Here is an 18,148-nt window from a genome sequence, read left to right on the forward strand (position 1 = left end):
GTCATCAAATCACACCAGGGGCATACTTATAAATGTTTTATTTTTGCTGAAAATATATCTGAAGTCATACCTTAATGTTTGACAGGAATTAACTCCCTTTGAAGCAGGAACAAAGACAACACTTGTATTGGAATGAGATCAATTTAGCACAAAACAAAACAAGGCTTGTATTGAAATGAGATCAGTTTAGCACAAACAAAGACAAGGCTTGTATTAACACGAGATCAGTTTAGCACTAAACAAGACAATCCAATTATATAGAAGATTCATTTAAAACTTTCAAAATAGAAACTGAGCTACTTGGTTATATATTGAACTTATATATTTAATAATGAACTGTAAAAATATTAACTAACCTTCCTCCACATCTCCAAGAGATTTTTGTAATTGTTCCAAACGTCTCTCTACTCTGCCCTTCTCATCTTCTAACTCCTGAAGTTGTATTCCCATACTCTTTGTATTGGCCAGAGCATCATCCTACAAGGGAGACAATTCAATAGGTTATTTCATTCATACAGTTTTTTAATTCTTTAATATGAAAACTAAATCTTTTAGGAATAGATAATAATTCACCATTTTAATTTTATTGTCTCCTATGAAAGAAAACATGGTTGAAGAAACTAACATTAAAAAAAAATGGTTTTATAATAAAAAAATTGATTCAACCTACCCTTTCTCTCTCAGCATTAGCCAACTGTTGTACAAAGTCACGGAGAGCCATTCTGACAGCCTCTGGGTCTACATCAACAGCTGCCATTTCAAATCTGGAAGGTGACACTCCACGTGATGACACTCTGATTGGACTTCCTGCTCTATCAGGTGACCCAGTTCTTGGAATAGGACTACCTCTACCTTCAGTAGTGGTGGCATATGTATTCTCAAATCCTATGAATCAAAATCAAATAAATGAAGATACAACACAAATTTAACCATCAGTACTACATTTTCAAGTTACCTATTTAAATCTGCCCTTGTACAAATTAAGTTAGCACAAGTAAACTGTAAAAGTAGTGAAATGCAAACATATAAATTAGGCATAATCTTCCATGCTTGAATCTTGCTATCAAATAAAAAGAGCTTACTTAATTGACTTAAATTACATTTATTTTCCAGTTCATTTTCTTGAGTATACTATTATAATCTATAACACAAACATCTTACAGAAGTAATATACATATTAATAATTCATATTAAATTTACCTTTAGCTGGAGAGTTTGGTCTGGACCGCCTTGGGCTGGTGGATCGGGACCTAACTGGACTGCGGGCTCTTGGCATTTCTTGTCTGAATCCAATGGTCCTTCTCAAACTTGACACAATGCTACTAAGTTTGAATTCGATGTCACGTTTAGCACCCTCTAGTCTGGCAAGGGTTGCTTCAAGGGCATTGACTCGTCCTTCGGCTCCACTCAACCTCAATTTCAATTCTTCATTCTCAGCACCTGTATTTTCAAGTTGGATTTCCAAGTTACGCCTCTGGTCCTCCATTTTCCTTTCAATTCTACGGCTGTCTTCAAGTGCCATCTGGTAATCTTTCTCTTTCATTCTGCTCTCCTCAATAACTTCACCCATCTTACGCTGGGTGTTTGCAAGTTCCTTTCTGAGGGCTTCACGGCTGGCTTCTGTCTCAACCACCTAAAAAATAAATCACGGTAATAATCGGAATTGTAATTTTGTTAATAGCAGGGTCTTTATTGGTAAGTAATTTCTTATACTGCAGCAATTTTAAAAGATTAGATAAATTGCCTCATACATATATTACATACAGAATTTAAACACTGCTTGTAAAACAGAAACAGTTGGAACTTCAACAGAATCTGATATAAAGCCAGACATAGAGGAAATTTCTATGCAAATTATAACAAATCAGCTAACTATATATTCTATGTGAATAAAACGATCAACATGTAACTGTTTTCAGTCCTAGCTTGGACTCCAACTTAGTGAATTTTATTGATAAATTTGTAATCTGAAACAAAGAATACTTTTAAAAATAATGTGTCAGTATTTATTGAAAAGAAATCTATATTTCATAATCAAATTGATTCAAAGATTCCAGTGTTTCACAGAAACTCTCTGGTGGTGTATAATCTATAAAATTGAGAAATAACTCATTTACAGATAAATTACACAATATTAAACTACAAAAGGAGCCACAATTATATAATCTCAACAAAAAAGCAAGATGAAGTGCAGTTTGTTAGAATTTTCTTATTTATATTAATTCAAAACAGTTTGAATACATGTATTAGAAGAATGAAAAGTTGTTACAAATCTGATCTGAAGCCTTGAACCCTCGATCGGTCCAAATTAAAACATTATTTTCAAAGTTTAAAATTTTGAGAATCTACCAAATATTTAAAAACAAAGACAATAAGCCAATGCATAAAATTGAGAATGGAAATAGGGAATGTGCCAACGAGACAACAACCCGACCATAGAAAAAAACAACAGTTACAACAATACCTTTTGTTTGAGATCGAATGAAGTTCTCCTGGACTCTTCCTCTTTTTCTTCATCCCTAGCCACCCTGTTCTGCAGGTCTCCCACTTCCTTTCCTAGCTTGTTCCTCTCTCCGTCTAATTGTTTCACTTGACGACGTAGCTCTTGCAACTCACGACGTGCCTCAAGACGAGCTTTCTCAACTTCACGTAGACTGGCTCTTAAGTCACCTGCCTCTTTCTGAACATTTGCCTTCTGCTCATCCAATACTGCATAGAAAAATATTTCCAAGTCACAAAATATTATTAGCCTTCTTTCCCTTTTCAACAACTTTTTCTATTCAATACAATATATCAAGAAGATTTCAGTCAAATATTATGCATTATTCTCTTTTCTTATTTGCTAATGTGAACACTAATAAAATTAAATCCCAAGTTTACTTTATTTGAATAGAGATCTATAAACAAATTTTACTTTGTTGACATAATGCTTTCACTACAAAATTCGAGGAGATTTAAAATGTTCAACGATATAGAAAATCAAATAAATGTACATTAATTTTGACATTTTACAACTAAAATAAATATCATTTTAACGATTTTCAAATTTTTCTTCAGAAACTAAAAATGCACTTTGGATAATAGGTACCTTCTTGGAACACATGTTTTATGAAATATTTACATTGATAAACCAAATATTGATTTTGTCAGCAAAATTACAACTATAATATAGTTTTATCACACACAATATATTTCTGTCTGGGAATATGTTATAGACTTTAACTAAAAGTTTTCGTTTATTTTTCTACAACTCTTGTTGTAAAATAGCTTATTTAAATAATAACTGTAAATTCAGAAATTATTGTGTGCATTAATTATTGCGATTTTGTCATTTAAGCCTAAAATGTGCTTGTAATTTTTGCAATATTGAGAAAAATCCTGTTACATTTATATAAAAATTTTCAAAATGCGAGTTAAAACTTTTGTGATTGTAACTCTTGTCATATTTTTTGGAATTATAAAAACATTGCAATAATTTCTGAATTTACAGTATAATTTTCACACATTTTCTATATTTGTACATACCTGCACATCTTTGTTTGTTGTCCTGTAATGTTCTATTCAGTTCAATCTTGTCAGCCTCTTTCCTCTTCACAGTATTTCTGAGTTCGTCAGCTGTCTTACTAATGGTGTCTTTCTCTCTCACTTCATCATTAATATTACGTTTAAGTTCTACAATGTCTTTTCTCATGAGATCTCTGGTTTCTTCTCCCTCTCTGATTTTACGATTAGCCTCGATGAGATCTCTACGAATGTTGTCACGATTCTCCTCGACAAGTTTGAGTTGAGTTTTGAGTTCAGCCACCTCTCTAAGTGCTCCTTCTCTTTGTCTCTCAAGCTCTCTGATATTGTTAGTTAGATCCTTGCATTCCTTTTCATGGTTCATGCTGTAAAATAAAAAAGAAACTATTTTTAGACTTTCCTACTGATTAATAGATAGATGTTTAACTTTTAGCCAAAAATGTAACAATGCATTATTAGAACAAAGCATTTTAATGTAATATATATATATATATATAGGTATAAATTGGTTCTAGTTTTGTACAAAAACAAATTGAAGAGCCTTTTTTTTCTACTTGATACACAAGCTTACAGACTGTAAATAGATATATTCAACCAGAACAAATGATTTTGAACATTCAAAATATTTTTACTTCTTTTTTTCTATATCATACACAAACAAGGAAATGATTTTATACTTTTATTCATGAATTAAAAAAAAATCACCAAATCAACTCACCAAGTTTCATCAAACTGGCTACGGAAATTCTTGAGTTCACTGCCAAGCCCATTAATGGTAGTCCTATCTTGTTCTTGTTTGGCATAGTAATCACGTTTTAGTCTCTCATACTCCACATTAGCATTGGCCAGATCCATGGTCAGATTGTTATTCTTCTCTCCTAGAGTGCTCTTCTCTTGTTCCAATAATGACATTGTCTAAAACGGAGAAAAAATATCCAAATAGTTTAAGAACATAGTGATTTGATAGATAGTAAAGATAAATAATTATACAAATAAAGTTATTATAACAAATAAATAGTTACTTAAAATTTAAATCTTTATTGCTGTAAATCAACTAATTTTTGTGAGTCATATATCATTGCAACTTTTTGAGTATAAAAATAACACATATATAAACAAATTTTTGATCTTTTCTTAGAAATATGAATTTGATATGAATTATGGATTTTCTTGCTGTGTTGAAGACCCATTGGTAGTTATGGGTTCTTATCTGCTTTTTGGTCAGGTTGTTGTCTCTTTGATACATTCCCTGTTCCCATTCTCAATTCTATTAAAAAATTTATGCACTATGCAAGTACCTGTTGTTTGTCATTTTCAGCCATCATAAGAGAGTTATCCCTGTCTCTCTGTAAAGCAGCAAGTTCCTCCATGAGTTCCTCTCTCATTCTATCAAACTTGTTGTTAGACTCTTCTTTCTCCATGTTATACTGTGTGATCATCTCCTCTCTCTGAGACTCAAACTCAGCTCTCTGGTTATCCTGTTAACAAAAACACAAATATTATGTCATAATTATATCCCAGTAAAACATAAATCTTATCTGTCATAATCCATTTTTATAACTACTTAATACATTATCATTTATTTGTTCTGTGATTTACATCAAATTTTAAGTATTTTTTTTAAAGTTTTTCTATAAATATTTACTTTACATTTGTAAAATTTTCACATCACACGAATACTGGTAACATCATTGATTCACGAAAAATAAGAGATAAGTTAAATGAAATTCTTTAAAATCAAAGTAAATCTATATTTAGAAGTAATATTGTAACATATTTGCTGTATATATATATAGCTTACAATGTTACTCACATATATATAGCTAGAAACCTAGTCTGCATTTAATTCATGGATGTTCTCTAAAGCCGCTAATTGTGAAATTTCATAAAATATACTACATCTATATGACTTTATATTGATTCTGCTTATCAAAATATGAAATCAGTTACACTTACCCTTTCTCTGCTGAGACGATCAACATCATCTTCATGAGCCTGTTTCTCCTGTGTGATTGCCATCTGCATGTCACGCTCCAGTTGAGCCAGACGACGGTTCAGGTCCTCTCTCTGGAAGTCAAACTTCTCATTGTCAGCATCCTTCTCCTTACAAAGACGGTTGATTTCAGCTGAAATTTAGAAAAAAATAAATAACATCTCTATTTCTACTTTTATTTGGATTTTTTTGTACCAATTTTTTCAATCTTAACATCATTTCAAAAACAATATCTATGTTCTGATATTTATAAATATTTTTTCCAAGACAGAATTCTAACGGCCATTTCCATCCTTAAGCAAACTATAATTTTCTTTTTCATCCATTATTTGTACATCTACACTTACTTAATACTACTTCAATATAATGAAATTGATGAAACCAAAGTGCTAATTGACATTGGAAAACTGACACAATCTGATCAATAATATTATCAGCTTTCTGTATGAAAAAATATATTCCTTTTTTGGGTTTCCTTTATGAAAGCAATTAATGTACAAAACTCTTGAATGTGTCCATATGCATAATTATAATTTTCTAGATTTTTTTTTAAGACAAGTATCTGTCAAAATAATTTGAAATTTTGTCATTATGGTATTTCATTACATTTTTAAAGATTGACAAAAATATATGTATAAGAAAATTACATTGTAGGTTTTCTTTCCTGATGATCAACTCTTGGTTTTCTCCCTCCAACTGTTCCTTGCGGACCTCCAATTGGCGAGCTTGTTCCTGGACTTCATAAAGGGCACTTTCAAGGGAATCCTTATCTGCCTTCAAAGAGGAGATAACTTCACTCTGGTGACGATTTTCCCTTTCAGTGTCAGTGACCTGAACAATCAGTTCACCCTTCTCTTGTGTGAGTCTCTCCTTCTCAATAGCAATACGTTTGAGGTTGGTATTAACCCTCTCCATTTCTTTCCTGACAGACACCAATTCTTCAGCCAATGCTTGTTTATGTCTTGCAACCTACAGGGAAAATATCAGATGATATATATAGACTTCAATTAATTTCTAATTTAACATTCTTTCTCATATAAAATGCAGGAATCCTTCATTAATTTAAATATTTCTCTGTTTCAGCTATTTACTCTATTTCTAACAGCTGATTCCTTTACTTTGACAGTAACGCAAGTGTATTTTTCTAGAAACCAACACAGGGAAATATTCTGTTCTGAATGAAAATAATGGTGTTAAAATTGGAAGAGATTTGATAAAGCTTAAATTGATTTTCCTTTTGACAATATCAGGTTACATGAAAATTTCTAGTTGAAATCGTTCATTTAAAGTTGATCATTCCATTGTCCTTCTTTTAAAATGATGACACATAATAATCTTACTCCGAACATTATAAAATAAAACCACAAAAAAAGAGACAAGTCTGTCTATACAGGTTTACGTACACAGTTGAGTTGTTCTGTAGTTTCTCCTTTTTCTCTATGTATAGCAGTGATTTCTTCTTCTAATTGTTGTCTTGTCATCTCACTCAGTTCTAATGTCTGGTTCAGTCCTGTTGAAAAAAGGGAATATTATTAAACATCTACATTAACATAAATAATAGGCAAGACTGTTAACATGTCAAATGTTTCTTTTCATATTCATCAAGAATTTTTCTTCGAACATAACAATTAACTTATGAAATCTATCGTGAATATTTTTATTATCTAAATGACAAGTTTATATCAGATCATCAAGATAATTGTCAAATAACAACCATGTGACATTTTAAACAATTACTTACCCATTTTCTCTGTATCGAGATCCATCTTCTCCTGCTCTACACGGACCAATTCTTCTCTGATTCCACATCTCTCCTGTTCTAACATGGATTTCTCTCCCTGTAGTGAGGCCTTCTCATTCTCTAGCTATAAACATTAAAGAAACATGAAAATCAGTCATAGTTAGTTTCTTAAAATGTAGGTTTGAAACTTCAGTCAGCAAGAATTTATGTGAAACAACCAAAACAAAAACAATTTTATAATCCTTATTTTATTAAGACTCATACTCCATGAACAATAATACTCTCAATGGCACATATCACTTTATTCAAATCTTTTCAAGCATACTGTCAGTTTCATTATTTTATTGCTTAACATGCTTATTATTTGGAATTCCTATAATTACAATAATTCATTATGCTTTTCTGTCCATTTTTCAACAATCACATTAATGAATGCATGCTAAAATTTCTGAATTTACAGTAAACAAAAGTTTACAAGTAAAAGAGAAATTTTCATTGAATAACCTCCCTTTCTTGACAACAGTCAATTGAAGTTTAGACAAATATCTGATAGCTATAACTTACCATAATAATCATCTTGTTAAGTTCAATTTTGTCCTGACCTAGACCTTCATTCAGTTGTTGCATCTTGTGTAAGGCGTCTCTAAGACCAGCCTCTTCTGTCTTGGCTCTGTTTATTTCAAGTTCAAGGTCAGACTTCTGAACTTCAGATTTAGTCAATGCATCACCTTAAATAGAAAAGATGAAAGAAAATATGAAAATCAAATCCATTTCACTTTTGTTTGCATGCATGTGTTTTAGGATTATGAACCAGATACATGTATGCAAACAACACATTATATTTTTTCATTTAATTCTTTTTTAATTCTACCCCGCTTTCCAAAGCACTCTCCCAAAAGCCAATTAATTGATATTCCACTTTTCATTTGAATACCATTATAAATATGATTTGAAATTAACCATCAAAAATATTATATTCACAATTCAATATCAACTTACTGACTTCAGCCTTCTGTTGTTCAAGAACCTCCTTGTCCAAAAGTGCCCTGTTGAGAGCCTCTTTAGTTCCAACAAGCTCCTCCTTAATACTGCTGACTTTGTGTTCTAATTGGTCAATGACTCTGTGACTGAAATATAAGAAATGAAAATGAAAATTTTGTTATAACTGTATTTATCATCCAAACATTGCAAATACTCTGAAGTATGAATTAATTTATTTTATTTTAAGTTCAACACTTATGATACATGTACTGTGTGAAGGGTGTCCTCTTATGAATTGTGCCATCTTGTTTCTTGTGTACTGAATCTTTTTACACACATGCATATTGTGCAGGGTATTCTATGTTCACCCAGAAGTTAGTACTCCAAAAACATGAAAGCACACATTATAAAGTACACCAATCACACAAATAGCACAAATTTATACAAAAAATTAAAAAAAGATACAGCTAACACCATCTATCATGTAATTAAACATTAATTTACTTAAATACACAAATCTAATCAGAACCTACTTCTGACAGATAATGAATTCTGTACAAATGAAAAATAAAAGTAATCAATCAGAAAAGAATTATTAATCTATGACTATGTCACACCATTAATACACAATGTATCTGGCTTTAAGGTAAATCCCATTCTGTATTAGACAATGAACGTAATGAATTAATAGTCAAACGGACACTGGGGATGATCTATTACACTTTTTAAATCCTAAAGTCAATAAAATTAATTGTTCCAATTTTGCCAAATCATCAATAACACAAAATTGAATAGAAATACCCGTTTTGAAATTCTCTTTCAATTCCAATGAATATTAATGATGCTTTGTGATAAAATGCCTAATATTTAGATATCATGAATATTTTATATTTCCTTTAGGTTTAAAAAAAAAACATCGGCAAATACATGTTACTGAATTTATTTAATCAAAATCAAAGGTTAAATTGCGCTATCATGCAATACTGACACAGTAAAGACTTAAATGATAAATTATACAATAAGGTTAGAATTAAATTTCACATCACAACATCATGTTATATTCAAAATTAGTTTGTGTTTGTCATTTCAGTCTCAGGTAACAGTAATTTAGCTGTCAAAATACCGAAACTGATACCTCTGAAATTTAACATGTTTAAACATTGGGCTTCATATTTTCACTTGTGTTGTCAATTAGAACCTTTCAAAATGACAATATATATAATTTTTTGTAAACCCCCAAGGAGAGGTTTAAAAAAGACTAATTTCTAATATTTTTTATTGGTTTTTGACCTAAAAGCACTGAATAAATAGTGGTACAGAATGAATCAAAGTCTCAGTTACCTATCAAAAACCAAGAACCTGCTATTTGGCTGCTAATTTCAATCCCCATATGTTCTGCAACCCTTTGAAATCCCTGTACCTGTGACTCTTTCTTTCAAACAGCACATTTGGAACTTCTATGCTTTCTATCATGTTTTTCTTTAATTAGTATTTCCTGTTCAATATTTCATATTTTGCAGTCAACCATTTATTGATATCACTCTTTCAGATGTCCCTACCAGTCCCCCTAATCTTATTATCTAAACTTTCTTACCATCTATCATTCTCCTTAAGTTGCCTCTCTTTGTCTTTGGTTACGTCCTCTTTGTCCTCCTCAATGTTGTCCCTCTGTCTCTGTAGTTCCGTGTTGGCAGCCTGGAGTTTTTCGTTCTCCATCTGAAGCCCTTCTACCTGTTCGTTCATTTCGTAACGAACCTTCTCTAGCTGTGACTTCTCATTTCCTGTTAAGTTAAGAGAATTCCTGAGCCTGTCTCTCTCTCTAGAGGTATCATCTTTGTCTCTTTTCCTACAATGCAAAAGATTCATGTCATTCTTTCAATGTTATAACAGACTGATTAAAAATTTCATTTTAATGTAGCATAGGCTGCACATCAATTTTTTCCCCTAAAGTTTTCAAATAAAGGAACATTGAAACAGTACCTATTTTATCATTAATTTGTAGCAATGCACCAATTTTAGGGTTGTTTTTTATGACAGAGTAATTACACTGGTTGACCTGAGGTGAATCAAAGTAAATAATATCATTGATCAAGTGGTTCTTACTCTGTCATACTAAGATATACTGTACACTGTAACATAGAAGATTTACGGGAAAGTACACAAATTCGAAAGTCATCGTTTATCAATTGATTTGAAAATGAAAACAAACTCCAAAGTCATCGTTTATCAATTATTTTGAAAATGAAAGCAAACTTACGATAAGTCCAGATCCTCTTTCAGGTTGATAATCTGCATTTCCAGTCTACGTCTCTCATTTTCCACATCATCCAGGTTCTTTCTCATCTGTCCATTATGATCCTTACTGGCTATCAACTTAGCTCTCAGTTCTGAAACCTGGAGTTGACGTTTGTTTAAGGCTGCTTGGACAGCGGAGAAAGTTGCATCGGCAAAGGCAGGAGACCTTGACCTAGCCATGGGAGATTTGGATCTGTTTCTTAGAATTGGTGACCTTGCCCTGGCAGTTGGTGACATTGACCTATTTCTTGAAGGTGATACTGATCGTCTTCCTCCTTCAGCATCAAGTTCATCAGCGTCATTGATAACAGCTTCAGCAATGTTTCTAAGAGCCTCATGAATGACATCTGTTTCTTCACGGTACTGACGGGAAGATTCAGTTTCGGGAAGATCATAACTGCGCTGTTCACCAAGACGTGTCTCCAAGTTGTTGATGTTACGTTGAAGATTGCTGATGGTTTTGTTATGTTCTTCAGCCTGAATCTTCAATTTCTCATTCAACATTGTCAACTCATTGACCCTGCAATGATAAATATTGTTAGATAGAAATTGTCTCATCTCACTACCCTCTAGTTGTCTTGGTTTTTTCATTAAAATTTTGTTTTCATATGAATTTTTTAATATTTAAATCCTACTGTTCATCTTACTGATTTGTTTTCTCTTTCTATATGAATGAAATATCTGAATTTGAAAAAATACTATATTTGTTTGACAAAGAATCAAGTACAGAAAAATATTCAAATATGCAGAAAATTTAAATATTCTGAAGCTAAAAATATACAATGTAAGCATTCTACATAGTTTCATATAATCTGATAAATATGGGTACCAAACTACCTCTATAATGTAAATAATATTTTAAATATTGATATAAAACTATTAAAAGATTATCCAACAAATGAAATCTTAAAAATTCTTTCAATTATTTCAAAACTGCTGACTTGAGAAAAAAATGCTTTTTTTTAATATCTTGCCATTCAGTGATACTCGAAAAGATATTTTGCTAGAAGATGTTTTTTTTTTTAATACATTAATGTGGGTAAATTTATTCTTGATGGTAGGTCTATGTCGATTTTTGTCCAAAAAGTCATAAACTGTGATTGTGTGTCAAATATATCAAATTTGATAGATTTATTGCATCAAGTCTGACATTTACCAATAACTTACTTTGGCAATTATAAGAATCAAATAAAGCCTCTTTTATACCTCCTCATTTGTAATACTTCACTCAAAATAGTGTTTAATAAAATTTTGAAAATTCTATTATGAATCGAATATTAAAAAGTATATATTGGATGTATATTTCATATACAAATTAGCATATAGCAGATAAGTTTGTTCCAACATTCAGGGACAAAGCAACTGTATAATAGCAGACCAACTAATGTATAATTCGTGCAAATTAAGATGATAAGCAGTTTGATCTTAAAACACTAGTTACCAGGAAAATTGTTTAAAACTTTTTGGCAGTATAAAACTTTGGCAATCATGTCTTAAAGCAATAAAGTAAAAATTTCTTTTTTTTGCATCTTTTTAGAAAAGTGGAAAACAATTGAGAATCAAAACTGCATATCACCTTTTAGTACGTTATAGTAATTTATAAGACAATTGTTTAATTGCTTTTTTACCGTGTCTGATTTTCTACAGAAATCTTTTCATAAACATATCTGAAAATGAGGTTTGTACAATATATATATGTGCAATACACACATTGAGAAAATCCATTTTCCAATATCATGTTGATAGAAATCTTTTATTCATGAATTAAAATGATAGTATTTAACACTGTCTTTTGCACTATTAAATATTATATTCACTTTTTTCTATACATATTACGTAACTTGATCAATACACATTTCAATTCAAAAATAGCATTTGCCCAATTATAATTTATTTGGTTGGTTTCATACAATGTATTTGAATAAAATTAATGTGAATCTTTAATGCTATTTATGAACAGGATGCATTTACAAATCTTACAAATAATTTTTACAAGATATATTTGTTAAAATGTAGGCTCTCCAAATTTACACAGAATGATTTATTTTAAAAGAATCGGTCATTACAAAAGACAGTGTTAGATATAAGAATTGATATATGGTTTTTGAATAGAGATCTCAATGTTCAAGACATATTTTCAAATACTAGATGAATTGAGTGTACAAGAACCAAATGAAACAATACCAGTGGAGAACTCATCAAACTAGCAATGACGAATTCTAAGAATTGCTGACAGGATTTAAATACTTACTTGGAGTTGAGTTCAGCACTATGAGTATCATAGCGAGACTGAAGTTCTCCTATCTCCCTGTTCTTATCTCTAAGTTGGTTCTCAAGAGACATTCTTTCCTGTTTTTCCCGATCCAGCAGAACCGAAAGTTGTGTATCTGAGCTTCTCTGGTTGGCACTCAGGTTGAGACAGGCAGAGTGCATGCTCCTTGATGCCTTGGTGACATCAGAACGAAGATGAGACATGTCACGTTCTGTTGCTGTCTTCAACTCACCGAAACTGCGACGGAAAGCTACAACTTCCCGCCACAATGAGAGGAGGCGTCCATGCTCATTGCTGAAGTATTCATTAAATGACTGAAAAAATAATACGTAAACAAATTAAAATGAAACAAAGACAAAATAAATGAAATTCATTAATTTTCTAAAATTTCTCCCAAACTTACTTTATTCAAAGATGCTGTATTTATATTTCATGAATGGAGACACTACATGTCAGAACAAAAGTATAAACAAGTGTCCAATGGACAAAATGAAGTCTAATTCTTTTACTAATTGATAATTAAGCCACAATATTATCTACATTTTCATTAGATAAGGAGTATAGGGGAGGAATGTAGTGTTGTTAAATAATTACCTGTTCCTCCTCTCTCCATTCTGCTTCCTTGCCTTCTAGTTCTTCCCTAGCTCTCTGCCAATCGTTGGTCAGCTTGTGGATATCATTAGTAAGGGACTGGTTGGCTGCCGTTGCTTGATCCAGCTGCTCTCTGAGCATAGAATTTACATGGGCCAAGCTGGCACTCCTAAAATGAGGAATAATTGCCATTTTACATAGTCAGTGTATAACTATTTTCAAGGTTATCTTAAAGGGAGATCAGATTGTAATGCATTTGATTGTAAATTTTATAAAGGTCTTGCATTGGGTTTTTTCCAATGAGATTAATGATTGTTTGTTGTTTTATGTTCAGTGGCAAATATTTCATGCATGACCAGGACAATTTTTTCAAAGAAAAAGAAAGCACCTGCAACATAACACACAATCTAAACTTAATGGTGAGGTTTCAAATGCCCTTTTTAACAAACTTGAATGGAACAGACTGCTTTACTTCATCTCATTTCTAGTAAATACAATATTTTTGGTAAAAAAAATAACAGAAATACTTAATTGTGAGTATTGAAAGTTATATGAATTATTTTGTACTTTCCAAACCTGTATTAGTATTTTGTATTACTCATAAATATACAATAGCATTACTTATTTAAATTGCAACAGTATACCTTAGCAACACAAATCATAAAAAAAGAATAAAGAATGCATAACTATTAAAGAATAAAAATTAAACCCTCTCTTCAATAAATGTTACATAACTTTAAATTTAGTATACAATTGAATTTTGAATATATTTCTCTTTTAACTTTCAGTTTTCTAACTATTAAATATTTCAAACCAATTATATTACTGATCAATTATTCAGCTTTTTAGTACATTTTTATGCATTATTAACATTAAAAATGATTTAAAATGCAATGGCTTATTGTATTACAACCAGCTTATTAGGTTTAAATTTTACATGCCCAATGACTTATACAGCATTGTGTATAGACATGTCTTGTAGTTAATACTGTAACTATGTGAAACATAAAGTTTCATGTAGCCCTTGTGTAAAAATTCACTTTTTCGTAAAATAATAAGTCACATAAATTCGATCATAGATGTGTAAATCGTGTATATATTTGAATCAAAATGATAGTTTTGCATATCAATATCATTTGAATGCTTTAAATTTTATATATTAATACTTTTGTCCTGAATAGTTTTTGGTTAAGGCTTTACATGGTTTGGATTTATCAAATGCAATAAAGATCAATTTTATCTATCGTAACCATTTAAGCAAGTAACAAACTGGTGTGTGTGTGTGAATAATATTTGTTATTATGGAGGGCTATAATCTTTCCCTAATAATGAAAGCAAGCATCTACTTTTTGTTCTAAAATTTGAATAATATATATTTATTAGACCAACTGCACAAATTGAAATTCTCATTCATAACTTTTTTTCATAATAATGTATGCAATTCTAAATCGTCTTGATATGAATTATGAATCATCAATCATTTCGATTGAAAGCATATTCATATGTGTATGTATAGGCTTGCACCATGTTCAATCTAATCTTTGATCATTTTGGTGTGAAGAAATATATTTTTTGTATTATGTTGATTAGTAATGTATATCCAAGGTATCTAAAGGGCATCCTATCCATGATACTGCATATTTGCACTGATTGTAAATTCTCACTTTTCAAAGAACATTGCAGCTACCGTGGATTAATTAATATTCGTTGGATACTTTTAATTTTTTGTGGATTTCCTGGGTACAGGCAAACAACTAATTTAAATGTTGAATGAATTTCAAATTTTCCAAAGTATGCAACACTTTCACTAAAATTAATTTGGCTAGTTTAATTTTCATAAAATTTTGACAATGTATTTACTTTGACCCTTCAACAAAAACATAAAAATTTCAAAAATTTTGAATCAACCGTTTTGTCACAAAAAAATACACTGGTTATATAGCAGTTTGACAAACACCAATTTTGATCATTGAGAATCTTAATATTCCCTTAACAACACAACGTAATTAAAACGTTAAGCTGACTTTACAGAGTTATCTCCCTGTAGTATTAGGTAACACCTTAAGGAATGTATGTAAACTTTGCCAAAACCTTGAAATTAAATATCTTTCAATATGCAAGTTTTCCTCAATCAACCAAAATTGGTACCAACAAAAATAACTGAATTCACTGTAACTTATTTGTAACAACTTTAATTATATCACTTGAGGAGTTACTATACATCCTCGGACTACTGACCTCTGCTGTTCCTCTTCTAACTTGATCAAAGCTGACTCGTGATCCATATTGTTTTCTGCTTCCTGACGGAGACGACTTTCACTGTCTAAACCCTTATGATAGGAGTCCTGTTGAGATTGTAACTAAAATAAATACATATTCATAAATACAATTGTCTCCATTGTGAATTGGGATACAAACAGAGGCAGATCCAGCCATTTTTAAAAGGGGGTTCCAACCATATTTCCCCATTCAAATGCATTGATCGTCCAAAAAAGGGGTGCCAACCCCCCTATACCACCCCTTTTTTCCTCTGGATCCGCCTCTGTACAGGAAATGTAAACTTCCAACTGAACCTTTATAACTTTTAAACAAGATTTGGAAGAATACAGATTCTTATGCTTACAAAGCCGTCTTTTATTTTAAGATGTAAAATGGTTATTTCTTTAGTATTTCATTACTCCTTATTAAAACAATGTAACTTAAATGTTATTTTATTTTTTTGAAAGAAAACACAGAAACCATGTTTAATTTTACAATTATTGTCCTTCCTACCTTATAAGATTTATTACGACGAAGCATTGTTTTAGCACTATAAGTTTTACGTATTCTATAATCGTTAGATTCTCCTGTTAACACATCCTGATCCTGTTCCGAGGATTCTGCCATTTTTGAATTATACTCTAAAGTTTCTATATCCCTAAATAAAGTCGGCTTCAATTTAATAAAAGATGAGTTAATTTAGATAACTGTCCTTAAATCAAATCCATAAGTCAGGACGGACAAGGAAACTCCACAGCACAAACAGATAATATTTGTTTAACCAGTCCCACAAAACGACACTTTCCATTCATTAATTTCACTTTGTGCTTTCTCAGTTAGATACTGCAATATCACATCATATCGTGAAATGATGCATTAAGTGATTGCTAAAGGTGCCTTTCAATGACGATCAAGCGATGATGTTTGACTTTACGACAAATCTCGTTTTTAATGGGATCAAAGTTAAAAACATATAGGTATAACAGAATACACCTTTGTATTTAGAAGCTCAATAAAATTCATCACTGCTGAGAGTGACAATAATAATAATATTACCATATAAACGGAATTAATTTGAGTCATGAAAAGATAAGTCAATTTTATTGGATAAATAATCTAACAAAGTTATTGATAAATTGGATTAAAATAAACATTTATTTAAACTGGTAAACAAAATTAACAAAAGTGACTTTTATTGTGAAATGAATGTGACCATGTGAATTGTCGGTGGCTCCTGACCTTGTATCAAAAACTTGCTTTTAATGGCCAAAAACCATTTAAAAGAAAATGAAGTTTAATTAGATTTGTTTAAACGGTGGGATATGAAAATATTAAATGTTTTCCTTTTAAAATTTTATTATTTCAGTTAAATAATTTGTTCCTAATAAACATTTAAACTAAATTTCACAAAATAAAATCAAATACATATTAATTCAAGATATAACTTGTTAACGGTGTGAGAAAGTGGTATTTTAAAATTCATTGAATTTCATGCAGGAACTATAACATGTAGAAAACTTTTCATGTTTGTTCATCAAAAGTTCATTCCTAATATATCAATAAAATATTTCGTATTTGGTATATCATGTTACTTTAGATTTTTGGCAGTTTCCAAATGAAATAGGTTATTAAGCAACCGAGATTTGAGGATGCAACCACTGAATGAGAACTAATCTATTTCATATTTTCTAAATGTCTCTATCATTTACTTAGCAATAATTCCTTTTTGTTCATTTTCACATCATATGTTTTGTTTATATACAGCTACTGTTTGAAAATAAGACCTTTTTTTAAAAGATAATAATAACCAAAAAGCAGTTTAATAGGCCTGTTTATTTGAAACTGAGATAAGGAATATATACAAATAAACTTATCAAAACAGATTTTTAATTTGAATTACTGCATTGATTTCTTAAATAAATTTCTGAGTATCAACACTGAGGTCAAGATACTAGCTAACCCTAACTAGTAAATTTTGTGTCTTTCCTAAAGTTCTTTGATCTCATTTAAAACATGTATGATTTCAAGGCTATAATTTGTTTTCTTACATTGTAGACTCAAGCTGCAGCTGAGTGTATAAATCTTAACATGAAGATATGACTTAAAATCAATGTCGTTTGAAGTGAAAAAACCTAACAATTGTATAAATATCAATTCAAACAAACTGTGTATTTCGTTATATAATGTCTTATTATTTAGAGCACAATGCCTCAGCTGGGTCATTAAATACATACATGTATCAACTCATAACTTGATTTGGTTATGTAAAGAAAATTTATACTGAGTAAACAAGCTAATTATTTGAAGTTTAATGAAAAGAAAATTACTTAAAATTGATTTTAACTCCATAAAATGTTTACTATTTCATATTGATTAAATACCAGTAACTGTAAGGAGAAATTTTTTAGTTACTACAATGTAAACTGAAAGTATGCTTCATCGAGATCGCTGTTATCAGAATATCCTGATTTTCTTTTTCTTTTTTTTTTTTTAT

General features: G+C 30.7%; 1 protein-coding gene across 14 annotated transcripts in view; it reads right to left on the minus strand.

Annotated features, from left to right (window-relative positions):
- Positions 1–18,148, minus strand: part of LOC143057256 (uncharacterized) — a 104,880-nt gene that overhangs the window by 13,330 nt on the left and 73,402 nt on the right. For 13 of the 14 annotated variants that reach the window (XM_076230525.1, XM_076230524.1, XM_076230522.1 and 10 more), the window contains 18 exons: positions 15,634–15,755; positions 13,399–13,564; positions 12,784–13,118; positions 10,495–11,052; positions 9,832–10,083; positions 8,256–8,383; positions 7,821–7,984; positions 7,257–7,380; positions 6,919–7,025; positions 6,163–6,484; positions 5,479–5,648; positions 4,821–5,000; positions 4,241–4,437; positions 3,526–3,887; positions 2,465–2,709; positions 1,201–1,633; positions 671–885; positions 357–477 (listed from right to left, as the gene is read on the minus strand). In XM_076230525.1, coding sequence (XP_076086640.1) covers positions 357–477; positions 671–885; positions 1,201–1,633; positions 2,465–2,709; positions 3,526–3,887; positions 4,241–4,437; positions 4,821–5,000; positions 5,479–5,648; positions 6,163–6,484; positions 6,919–7,025; positions 7,257–7,380; positions 7,821–7,984; positions 8,256–8,383; positions 9,832–10,083; positions 10,495–11,052; positions 12,784–13,118; positions 13,399–13,564; positions 15,634–15,755 — 4,201 coding nt within the window. Of the gene's footprint in view, positions 1–356; positions 478–670; positions 886–1,200; positions 1,634–2,464; positions 2,710–3,525; positions 3,888–4,240; positions 4,438–4,820; positions 5,001–5,478; positions 5,649–6,162; positions 6,485–6,918; positions 7,026–7,256; positions 7,381–7,820; positions 7,985–8,255; positions 8,384–9,831; positions 10,084–10,494; positions 11,053–12,783; positions 13,119–13,398; positions 13,565–15,633; positions 15,756–16,167; positions 16,297–18,148 lie in introns of those variants that run through there. The other variant, XM_076230537.1, reaches the window with a different exon arrangement.

The sequence above is a fragment of the Mytilus galloprovincialis genome, chromosome 13, assembly GCF_965363235.1.
Source record: "Mytilus galloprovincialis chromosome 13, xbMytGall1.hap1.1, whole genome shotgun sequence".
Lineage (NCBI taxonomy): Eukaryota > Metazoa > Mollusca > Bivalvia > Mytilida > Mytilidae > Mytilus > Mytilus galloprovincialis.